At 43.3% G+C, this 12,171-nt stretch overlaps 1 protein-coding gene across 2 annotated transcripts; it reads right to left on the bottom strand.

Moving 5' to 3' along the window:
- Positions 1–645: 645 nt before the first annotated feature.
- Positions 646–11,211, bottom strand: LOC118398169 (cyclic AMP-dependent transcription factor ATF-6 beta). 2 transcript variants are annotated; one of them, XM_035793243.2, is made up of 17 exons: positions 10,907–11,211; positions 9,326–9,405; positions 8,464–8,566; positions 8,040–8,099; positions 7,853–7,935; positions 7,462–7,648; positions 7,085–7,249; positions 6,185–6,342; positions 5,824–6,003; positions 3,545–3,627; positions 3,208–3,414; positions 2,620–2,727; positions 2,277–2,376; positions 2,007–2,074; positions 1,676–1,778; positions 1,458–1,542; positions 646–1,249 (listed from the first exon to the last, which is right to left on the bottom strand). In XM_035793243.2, the coding sequence occupies exons 1-17, from the start codon at positions 10,977–10,979 to the stop codon at positions 981–983; spliced, it is 2,112 nt and encodes a 703-aa protein (XP_035649136.1). In that variant the 5' UTR covers positions 10,980–11,211; the 3' UTR covers positions 646–980. The 2 variants fall into 2 exon arrangements, with proteins under 2 accessions (XP_035649136.1, XP_035649135.1); XM_035793242.2 differs by having other exon boundaries at positions 6,152–6,342.
- Positions 11,212–12,171: the final 960 nt, after the last annotated feature.

Genomic DNA, 12,171 nt, shown 5'->3' on the forward strand with positions numbered 1-12,171 from the left:
TCTGGAACATAGGAACAGCAGGTTTGTGCCCATAACATGCAGAGGTTTATAGCACAGAATATAGGTATGATTTTTTAAAAAGTAACTCAACAGCTACCGTTTATATTTACAACCAATAAACTCAAGTTAAATAACCCTCATACAAATCCAAAACACATTTGACATAAAAAATAAACAAACAAAAACCAAATCTAAGCTGACAAATAGCATCTGACCTGCATTTTCTGCAGGAGCCCTCTGAATGGAATTTCAATGGAAAGCGATAGAAACAAATATACAGACAACCTCTACAACAACAACAAAAAGTCAAATGAAACCATGAGCAGTCCATTCTACCACTAGCTGCATATATATTTCAGTGATTAGTTCTGCGCTCTTTCTTAGTGCAGTGAACTGCCAGGTCTATGTTTTGGGCAGGTTTTAAAAAAAAGTATATATTAAGAAATGATTGAGTTAGGAGCCATTGGTAAACTTGAATCCTAGAATGTAAAAAATATATATAAATAAAAGAGGGTGTCAAGTGGGATGAGGTTAAATAACGTGGGTGATTGCATAGCCTTTTAGGTTTGCTTTGTTTTCAGATATTTTTATTTTTTTGACTTTTTCAATATAAAAACAGAGCAGGTTTGCAAAGTGGCAATTTTTATTTGAAAAACAGAGCAGGTTTGCAAAGTGGCTATTACTCATTGGTCTATTAGTATATTGAGTCTTCAGTATAATAAACACATTTGCTTTGAGTTGCTGAGACAACGTTTCAACATCGGGGCACTACAAGGTCATTGTTAAACATCCGTTTCAATTAGTACAGATGACCTCCGTAATTCCATAACAGATATGCCTCCTACAACCTTTCAACTCTCCCTTATTAAGTCCGCATCCCCATCTCACCTATTCGATCTCCTATTACCCTCTCTGTCCCGTTTTCCGCTACCTGTCCTTTCTCCTCCAATCCCCCTCTCGATTGTTCACCTTCAATAGCCTCAAACCTGGCCCCCCTGGCTGATGTAATACTCAGCCTCCCTTCTTCTGACGGGTAAGGGTTGCCGTGGAGACTCCGCTCCGCCGGTGTGGGGATGGTGGCGGCCTCGGAGGGAGGTGTGGTTGCTGTGGTGATGGTGGGCGGGGGGAGCCGAAGGGGGGTCGCGGAGGGACGGGGGAACGTCGGAGGCTTTGATGGGGATGATCCGGGTGTCCATGACCTCACAATCCACCTGCATCATCATCTCATGGGATTTGTTATATAAACTCTCTGTGGGAGTGAGAGAGAAAGAAAGAGTGCAATGTAAAAAAAGAGAGACTGACAGGGATATGGGGAGAGGAGAGTGTACAATAGATAGCCTTTATTTGTCTAACTAAATAACAAAAAAAAGTGTTTGGGGCAGTGCATTGGGGCTATAATTATGCATAATTCTAAACCGCTGATAGTTCCAACTAGATATCAAGAAAAACAAAGTCACCGTTGACAGACATAGCCGGCATCACCAGGGACATTTTGGGCCGTGTGGTCTTGTTGTGGCTGATGGCAGGCAACAGCAGGTGATCCTACAAACAGAAAGCATGTTCAGAAATGTCAGGACACGTTTGTTTTGCATTTTTCCAATGACACCCACCGTCCGTTTTTATTCACACTCGGTTTCACTTCCCTAGAGGTTTGGCGTCGCCGTTCCGTTCTTACCCGTCTGAAGGAGACCACGTAGAAGGTGTCCTCACGCCGGTCGATGGCGTCCATGAAGTCACTGTAGCTGATCTCGGGACCGGCAGGGAACACTTGTATCTGACTGTGAGAGACAGAAGGGAAGTTAGGCCAAGACAAATAGCATTCATTTAAAAATAATAACCATTTAAATGGTCGGACTCATTCCAGCAGTGTTTTTCCTCAGTTGATGCAAATGCCACACTTGGTTTAGTGTGGTACAAGTGAACATGCAAAAGTCAACGAATCACTTAGAAATTGAAGCATGAACACCCATTGTTGACTACTGGGAAATGTGGTCTACGACGGTTACCTCTCGATGGAACGATGGGTCTGTATGGGAAGATATCTGGAGAAGTTTGTCTTCCTTAGCTGTGCTTTCTGTAGAAAAGGGAAGGGAAACAACGATGATGAATGTGTGCACCCAAACAACACCAATGAACACCAACTCGAACAGCTAGGTCGTTCAACACACCAGAGGGTATCATGAGAACTCACCTGCGCATGTGAACTTGAAAGTTGCTGGTATTTTGGCCTAATGTGATCTGATACAGAAATACTAAGAAAGTAAATGAAACCACACCTGCGCTATTTTAGCTTTTTTCACCATCTTTGGCTTCCCCCCAGACTTCTTCCTGTCGATCTGGTGCCTGTGAACCCATCCTCTCAGCTCATCCGCCAGCCTGAAAGAGGACGTGAAACAGTCAGCTACAGTCAAGACGAGTGCACAGATAATGTACTAATAACACATACAGTGGGATCTATGAGGATATTATACCCCGCCCCCCTTTCAACACAGATATACGAGAACACAGGTGCACTGTAAATAGAGTAGCAATATCATATTTGCATAAATGTGGTGGGTGGGAGAGAAAGAGAGCGAAAAAGAGAGACTCCTGAGTTGCGACCATAGCAGCACCGCTGACCTGAGGGACTCGGAACGGTTGAACTGCCTGCAGTCATTGGAGGTGAAATAGCGGTCGATGTCCTGCAGGACCAAATCCTTCACGTCACTGAACACGTCACTCAGGTTCCTGAAAACAGCCAAACACGTAATGCAGATTGAAACAGCAACTTCGAACAGATTCAACATCCTTCTGAAAGCCTAAATCAGCATATCACTACTATTCTATGGAAAACTAGTGTGTTCAAGGGCACAAGTCCTTAAAGGGCCGTAAACATGAAGTAAACACTTAACAGGCAAGTAGTATGTGGACATCGTTCATTTTACGACAGTCTGTTACTTACTTCCAAGATCAGACCAGTATGACTGCATTCTAGATTATTAGACTGCATGAAAATCTTCTGCTCAGCTCAAACACTGTCTTGTTCTCTAAGGGCATTCTACTTGGCCATGTTTGCAAAGCCTCATCAATTAAAACCTTTGGTAGATGCATGATTGGCTGTACGACCCACATGGGCAGCAGTCGCAGATGGCTGTGAAAAGGTCATAATGAACAGGCTCACCCTCATGGATATGCAGAATGAACTATGAATTGGACTTTACTACCAACCTAAACTGGTATGAATCGGTGGATTCCCTCTCCACTTCTCCTCCCTTCCACCCATCCTCTCCTCCCTCCTCCTCCTCCTCCTCCTCAGGATCCATCCTTTCCTCCACTCTGCTGTGTTCCTGAGCCGTCTCAAACTCCAGGAGACGTCTTCCTGCGTGAGGCACCACCTCTTCCTGTAGTCCCGTCTCCAGCTTCCTGTCTGTGATACTGGAGGAATTTTTTTTGTCAAAATCAAACATTAAATCATGGAGTTACGCACATGACTCGTTAAAACAAAGGATTTGTTTTGGCCAATTTGCCAATTGTTAACACTTAATTGAATGGCAGTGACTTTTACCTGACAGGGCCGAAACTGAAAGTCATGAACAGTAGCACTGCCATGACGCAGACGGCCCTCTTATTGTTACCAGACTCACTGCCCTGGACATAGAGAAAAGAGAGTTAAAGCACAGTGTACACTGTACAAACACGTATCCTCAATCACATCTTTGAATGTATCTAGTCATTGCTTAAACAGACAAATCTTAACCACATTCTTAAAACTTTCATTTAGAAAGATGAATTGAAAGCAATGCAGTCCATCCAGTCCATTAGGGAAATCCATCTCTGGCCCAGTAATGTAATCGCCGAACACATTTGCTTAAAGCCGCGATTATGTCACTTTTTGGTCGACCCCGACCAAATTCACATAGAAATGTGAGTTATAGATCTGTCATTCATATAGAAAGCAAGTCTAAGAAATATTAATTTTCCCAAAGTCTTCTGCCTCAGTTTGTATGATGGGAATTTGCATATACTCCACAATGTTATGAAGAGTGATCAGATGAATTACAATTAATTGCAAGTCCCTCTTTGCCATGCAAATGAACAGAATCCCACAAAAACATTTCCACTGCATTTCAGTCCTGCCACAAAAGGACCAGCTGACATCATGTCAGTGATTCTCTCACATAGGTGTGAGAGTTGACGAGGACAGGGCTGGAGATCACTCTGTCATGCTGATTGAGTTCGAATAACAGACTGGAAGCTTCAAAAGGAGGGTGGTGCTTGGAATCATTGTTCTTCCTCTGTCAACCATGTTTCCTTGCAGGTATACATGTACCGTCATCATTGCTTTGCACAAAAAGAGCTTCACAGGCAAGGATATGGCTGCCAGTAAGATTGCACCTAAATCAACCATTTATCGGATCATCAAGAACTTCAAGGAGAGCAGTTCAAATGCTGTGAAGAAGGCTTCAGGGCGCCCAAGAAAGTCCAGCAAGCGCCAGGACCGTCTCACCAGTACAAAGCTTGCTCAGGAATGGCAGCAGGCAGGTGTGAGTGCATCTGCATGCACAGTGAGGTGAAGACTTTTGGAGGATGGCCTGGTGTCAAGAAGGGCAGCAAAGAAGCCACTTCTCTCCAGGAAAAACATCAGGGACAGACTGATATTCTGCCAAAGGTACAGGGATTGGACTGCTGAGGACCGGGGTAAAGTCATTTTCTCAGGCAGATGGACAAACAAAAACCCACAAATTCTGACAAATTCCAAGCATTGATTATGCAAGAATGGGCTGCCATCAGTCAGGTTGTAGCCCAGAAGTGAATTGACAGCATGCCAGGGCGGATTGCAGAGGTCTTGAAAAACAAGGGTCAACACTGCAAATATTGACTCTTTGCATCAACTTCATGTAATTGTCAATAAAAGCCTTTGACACTTATGAAATGCGTATAATTATGATTCGGTATTCCATTGTAACATCTGACAAAAGTATCTAAAGACACTGAAGCAGCAAACTTTGTGGAAATTAATATTTGTGTCATTCTCAAAACTTCTTGCCACGATTGTACACCAGCTTCAAACAGCTGGAAATACAATATATTTGGTTAAAGGCCTAAAATAAACCTTTTGGTCCACCAGCCACTGTGGCAGGTAGATGGGGAAGAAAATAATCAAACAGCCACTCAGATCTTTTTTACCGGGCTAAATATTTTCCCTCCATAATTACAGCAAAGAATCGTCAAATAAAAACAGAATAGATGACCATTATTTGTAATGTTTCTAAAACAATGTATTAGTAAAAAGTAATGTGGTGTATTGCACCATTTCATTTCATTTTAATCAAAATATCAGAAGAGACCATTTTCTGATGCGCCTGTGGGGCGTAAGTCTGTGTGTGAGATTTGGGATCTGACCAGGGCATCTCTTCGCTATCAGTTGAAGCAGCAGACTCAAACTAATGTCGAAAAACAACCAAGCTTGTGAACAAAATGTAAATAGCCAAGAAACACAAAGACAAAGTCTCGGTTTGTAGACTTTAGAGTAATTTAGACCAACTTCTATACACAGCGCCTCCACAAATGAATCAGCACTTCATTCAGAGCGCACAGCTCTCCTGCCAGGCAGTGTTGCTGCGTGAGGTGGGATATAGGATTTATATTTCTTTGTTTGATTAGCAGCTTTGAAACAAAACAGCAGAAACACTCTGAAAACAGCTACTGCAGCATTTTTCGACAATAAATTGCAACTAGCACGTGCTCATACTTGACCTCTGACTATTTCTTTATTTGGAAATATAATGGTCGCACTGTAGAGCCCTGCATATCTTCCCTCCCACTCCACCCTCCCACCCGTACCTCTTTCCCGACAAGCCTCTCCCTCAGGGCCTGGTTCTCCCTGCGGAGGCGCTCGTTCTCCTGCTGCGCCTCCCTCAGCTGGCCCTCCAGGTTCTGCAGGTACTCCTTCTTTTTTTTGCGTGACTGGCACGCCGACTCCCGGTTCTTGATCATCCTCTGCTGCCTCTTCATCACCTTCATCTGTGACATGGCCGGAGGGGAGAACGTGAAAGTGAATTATGGCAGAAGTTGTTAACAGCAGCTGATTGCACAGCGTATGATTTGACAGTGAAGACTGAGGTAATACAACAGCTGAAGAAGAGAGTGAAAGAGACTCAATCCTACTCACCGACTGACTGACATGTGACTGACAGACACTCACATCAATGCCATTGCTCCCTGGCAGAGAGGACGCTGGGACTACGGGTTTGCTGCGGAATGGGGCTGTGGGGCTATGGCCGTGAGGCATGGTGGGAGAGACAGGCTCCATTTTGACGATGGCTGGAGTGGACCCCAGACAGACAGACTGGGAAAGCACCACTAAGGGAGGAAAGGAATGGGACATCACTTAGCTATTACATAACCATGCCATTACGTAATAAATTATCTTACCAGACAGACACACTAAAATCCAGAATCCGGGTAGTAAAAAAAAAAAAGAAAAAAAAAAGACTTGATATATAAATAGTTTTTCTCTCTTCTTTTTACCCCCTTTTCCTCCCCAACGGACTCGGGAGGTGAAGGTCGAGTCATGCGTCCTCCGAAACATGACCCGCCAAACTGCGCTTCTTAACACCAACCCGCTTAACATGGAAGCAAACACCGTTCACCTGACGACCGAGGTCACCCCGCAGGCGCCCAGCCCGCCACAAGGAGTCGCTAGAGCACGATGAGTCAAATAAACAACCCCCGGCCAAACATTCCCCTAACCCGGACAACGCTGGGCCAATTGTGCACTGCCCTATGGGACTCCCAAACACGGCTGGTTGTGATACAGCCCGGGATCGAACCCGGGTCTTTAATGACACCTCTCAGACCGCTGCGCACTCGAGAGGCCCCTATAAATAGATTTCTAATCAACAACCGTTGCAGGAATATACATTGACGGGCATTGTGTCGATTTGAGCATGTACACACACACACAAGGACAGACAGGGAGAGTAACTCTAAATAAAAAATATATATTCAAGGATCCCCTTTAATTAACCTTGTGTATTCACCAAACGGTAATCCTGGAAAAAGGTAATGTGTGAAAAATGGTCAGTCTGGTCCCAGGACTCACCTGGCCTGCTCTGGTCCATGCTAGGCAGGCTGTGCAGTATGAGGGCCGTGGCTGGACTGGGAGACTGGGGGACGGGGAGAGCCGATAAACACACAGGCCTGGGCTGGATGGGAGGCTTACTGCTCAGGATGGTACTGGCTTTGATGGTGGCCGCAGTGGGGTGGACTGGAGGGAGGGTGTGTATGAGCGATAGAGAAAACAATGTGACAGAGAGCATGAACGCGTGAGAGTTAAAACCCCCCCCACGCACTATAAATGTCTAAGTACATTAGCATCAAAAGTACATGAAATACAAAGTCTGCTCTCTTGTGGATGAAGTCTTTCCTGTGCAGCACGTACACCTACAGTATAGCTGACATCACTGTAGCAACACACACCTGTGGCAAGTGCGTTGATGCCATTGTTGGCTGCTGTCTGATGTTGCTGTGGCTGTGGGAGCAAATGGGACTGTGGTTGGGCCTGTGGCGCCGAGGACAACGTGACTTCACATGTGCCAAGTGGTGGCGACAGCACATCTCCAAACATATAAGGAGGTGTGGGCGGGTTCTCCCCTTTCACTGTGATCTGAATGGTAGAAAGAGAGAGATGTGAAAGACATTATAAACTTTAAAAAAAAAAAGGCTTCACACCTTTGTTGCACATTGATTAGCTTTGACATATTCTAACTAGGCTAACTAGTTCAGAGACTCTGAGACACAGTCATGCATCAATGTTGCATAACGTGCCTTTAGTTGTGTGATGTGGAAGTTGATTTCTGTCTGGACTGACCTGTGAGTCTGGGAGTGACGTCAGGGAGCAGTCTGAGGCCAGCGAGGAGGCAGGGGAGGGAGGCTCCGCCTTCACCCGGAACACTGGAACAGCACACACAAATGATTCAAAAAGACACAGTGAATATTTCACATTCCAGGATAAAAAGACACACACACACGTAAGCAATAGCCAAAGAGGAACTTACACATGTCCACTGGCAAAGGCTGCGTTATCGTCATTTTATCTTTCAATACGGGACTGTCCCCTTAAGAGTGAGAGGAAGGCAGAGAGACAGCGGGGAGGGAGGGAGCAAGGTTATGCAAGTACACTACAACTGACGCTGAGCTACAATGACACCTTATTGATAAATTGAAGTGGTAGTGCATTAGGGAAGTATTGATGTTCACATAATTACATTTCCACTTATAGTTTGAGGTCAAATGGCTCAAAAGTCTACTGTACATAACTCCTGCTTTAGCCTAGTACATGTTTGATCTTTAAAATAACATGGAGACATCCTCAGGCCCATATCATTCATCTTATTATTTTGCTTTGTGGGCCTTCGATAACAGTAATAACATGTCTACTACCACAACTAATAAGGAAAACCTATTTTTATGCTTACTGACATGTTTTATTCATCTCTGCACCTGTGAGAAGGTTGTCATCCAGGTGTCTCCACGGCGACGTGGGATTGTCGGGATCAAGAGTCAGCACGAGATCGTTGTCAAACTGCGAGGAAGCGAAGCACAGAATTAGGCCACTGTCTAGATTAGTCAGTAGGTCGACAGGGGGCACACAATCGGTTTTCCCAACAGGCAATCAGCCCCATTATGGACCGGCCCATCTCAGGCTCACTCAAGTTACCTTATTTAACGTTGGCATCACACACTGAACTATCACCACTGCTAGTTAGTGTTTAGCGCTGCCTGGCTGATATATACTGATACTGCTCTCATAGAGCAAGAATGAGCAGATTGTCACACTATTGCACACTATTTTATTTAAACTTTATTTTACCAGGCAGGTCAATTAAGAACTAATTCTTATTTACAATGACGTCCTGGCAACCCTGAATGGACTGAGATGCTTGCATCAGATAGGCCTAGTCTTATGTGGTCCAAATCTTAATTTGAGATACACTTGTGTAACAGACTTAATCACAAATCAAGTCCATGTGAGATTTGAACCTCTGAATTACCTGTGTTGTTGGATCTCATATGTGGACCATATTGTTAAAGCAGATATGGAGGTAACAGTGGTGGTTACCTCATATTACTAACAAACAAGACATTTCCAATGGTTGATTGTAGGGATGTAGATTGGAATCGGCCCCATGTTGAGTACACAGGGAATGAGGTCTAAATCATTGAAAGAGCGATTAGCGTCGGTCATAGGTTTGGATTAACTTCAATGTGGTAATACAACATGTGCAGTACAGTGGCCAGAAAATAGAGTCAGGGCCTGTGAGCAGAAACTCTCTGTCCTTACCGACGTTTCATATTTTGGTCGTCTCGTGTACTCCCCGTCCTCTCCCTCCTCCATGCTCTCGCACTGGTACAGACAGGCATCTGGGACAGACCAATTAGTTAGTACTGTAGGAACACAATAATTTACCGACACGCTCAAGTCAGTTGCTTGAGTGTCAGTTGCTATAGCGTTCGTAAAGCCTTCTCACTGTCCCACAGCGACCTCTCGTCCGCCACGGTTCCCAGTGCCTTATTTGGTTTGACACTGGCTAGAAATACATGACTCCGACCTTTGAGCTAAAACAAGAAGAGGGATCTACTAGTAAATGGTGGTTGTGATCATAAACACAACACCTAAATTAAGCTCCAGGTTTGATGCTTTTATACACCCATTTTAAAGGAAAAACAGGTTTCAGTCACGGGAGTCCAGTTTGGGTCTTCTGGCTTTACAAAGAGGGGGAAATCTAAGCAGTGGAGGGGAAGCTGTCTTAAAATAAATTAAGATTTCAGCCCTGAGGTGACCCAGCTTTAATAGCAGAGGGATCAGATACCCACCTACTCTGTACTGAGAATTGTTCCCCATTACTGTTGAATTTCAATTAGCAAAGGGATAGCAAAAGTCTTAGCTACTCATAATAATAGTAAACCCCATTAACTAGAGGGCCAATTTATTAAATTAAATTGTAGTTCAAGCCTACATTATCGTGGGGTGTTTTTTGTCTTGAAAGAATGCGAAGTAGGCTATCCTTTACAACTATAAAACGTTTTCCAGAACTGGTTTTGATTCATACTACAGGCTGTTTAAATTCTGTCTATCATAAAGAGTAAATGTAAAAGTTCAATCAGGTTCAGCAATCACAGGAAGTTAAAGTGCTCACAATTGACTGATTGCATGAGACAACCAAATAATTAAGTCTGCAAACTTGAGCATACAAAATCAATGACCAGGGAGTCAGTAAAATGGGTAGTTATCTAAAATACAGTGCCCTACAATGAAAACAAGAAAGATGCAAATGCTACTGATTTAAGAAAAAGACAGAGGCTCAGATATTCCAGACCACCAATGTCCCATAAAGCTAGCTATGTTTTCAGTCTTTGGGTAGGCTAAGCCCTATGGTTGTTTCACATATTGCATACAGTTGTAATTTGGGTATTTGGGCCTGGTGGTATTTTCAGCTAGACTGTATCTTATGGAAAACGAAAGCTTGCAGAGCGCAAGCTTTTCTCACACTAATACTAAATTAGCTAAAGCCCCATCTCATCTGTGCATTCACATGTCCGGCTTGCTGTCCAGTGTACAAGTATAACGTTAGCTAGTCATTGACACAGCCACGAAAGAAACCAAACCACCCCCAACTGCGTATCATTCTACCACCAACTTTCATATTTGGATTTTTCCGCAATTTGTTCCCTTTGTCAACCTGTTAAAGGTAGGGCGAGTAAAGGGAATATGCATAATCAATTTCACGCGGTCGTGATCAGCTGAAAGTCGCGTTAGCTAGCCACAGTAGCAGATCATTTTAGATACGTAGCTAGCTAACGCATCCATGCTGCCCAGGTGGTAAACATACATTACAGTAACGTTACCATTTATGTACCTTACCCCAATCTTCGCTTGTCAGAAGGTTATCAGCGAAGAAACGACTATCCAAATCAGATAGTAAATCCGTAGTCATAGCCACACAGCCAAATACGTTTGTTGGGAGGGGGTGTAATCACTGATAAATTATATCAAACAAAAAAGATAAATCAGCGAAATCGATTTTACAGCGAATGATGCTCAATTTGCGATTGGGTCCATCGAAACATTAGATTTTGTATTTATTTTATTTCATAATATCCATTCGGTCCACAGCACCATCTCGCATATGACTACATCCAGACACCGGAACGACACTTCCGGCATAAGCCCGTCCCATTTTCAATGCAGGATCCAATCAGAGCAACGATTTGTTAGATAGATTTTTCAATCGACCTGTCCAGTAATAGTATTACTATTTACTAAGCGTAAACAGTTGTGGGTGGTCAGAAATCAGATGTTTAAAGGTGATTCCGCCCACTCACGCATCAGAATTTTGAGAGACATTAAAAATATCAAATACTAGACATGTAATTAGGCATTCCTATCAAATGGACTGGTGATAAAATCAATCAACTGTCAAAGAATAAGGAACATTGTGAGTAGGTGATGTATGAAAATAAATGAAAATCTAGCTACAACAGGAGAAAAACGATAGCCTCCCTGAAATAAATTAAATTGTTTAATCACTTTAATTAAGTATCAAATCAAAATCTAATTGTATGCATCAAATGCTAGGTGTAGACTAACAGTGAAACGCTTACTTACGGGCCCTTCCCAACAATGCAGAGCGAGAGAAAATAGAGAAATAATAGAACATTTATAATACAAGTAATAATAGATACACAATGAGTAAAATGATAACGTGGCTATATTCAGGGGTACCAGTGCGGAGTCGATATGCAGGAGTACGAAGTAATTGAGGTAGTTATGTAAAAGTTGACAATGAATGTACAACTATGAATAAAGTGACAGTTGAAGCAGCGTATGCGATGACAAAAAAAGTTAGTGCAAAAAGGGTCAATGCAGATAGCCGATTCAAATAATCAACGCTTGATGATGAGTTGGTTATTTGAATCAGCTATATAGTGCGAGGGCAAAAAACAAAACGTACACCCAGGTGGGTGTTGTTGTTTGGCGCCCTCCACTGTATGAAGTAGACTAAGTATGTCCAACATTTCTGAACCGTCTCCGGTACGGTATATCTGCACAAAACTAGTATAAAGCATTTATTTCGCTACTACTGTCATCATTCTAATAGCATTGTTTGGAAAGTCACTCTGCAGGGG

This window comes from Oncorhynchus keta, chromosome 19, assembly GCF_023373465.1.
Source record: "Oncorhynchus keta strain PuntledgeMale-10-30-2019 chromosome 19, Oket_V2, whole genome shotgun sequence".
Classification (NCBI taxonomy): domain Eukaryota; kingdom Metazoa; phylum Chordata; class Actinopteri; order Salmoniformes; family Salmonidae; genus Oncorhynchus; species Oncorhynchus keta.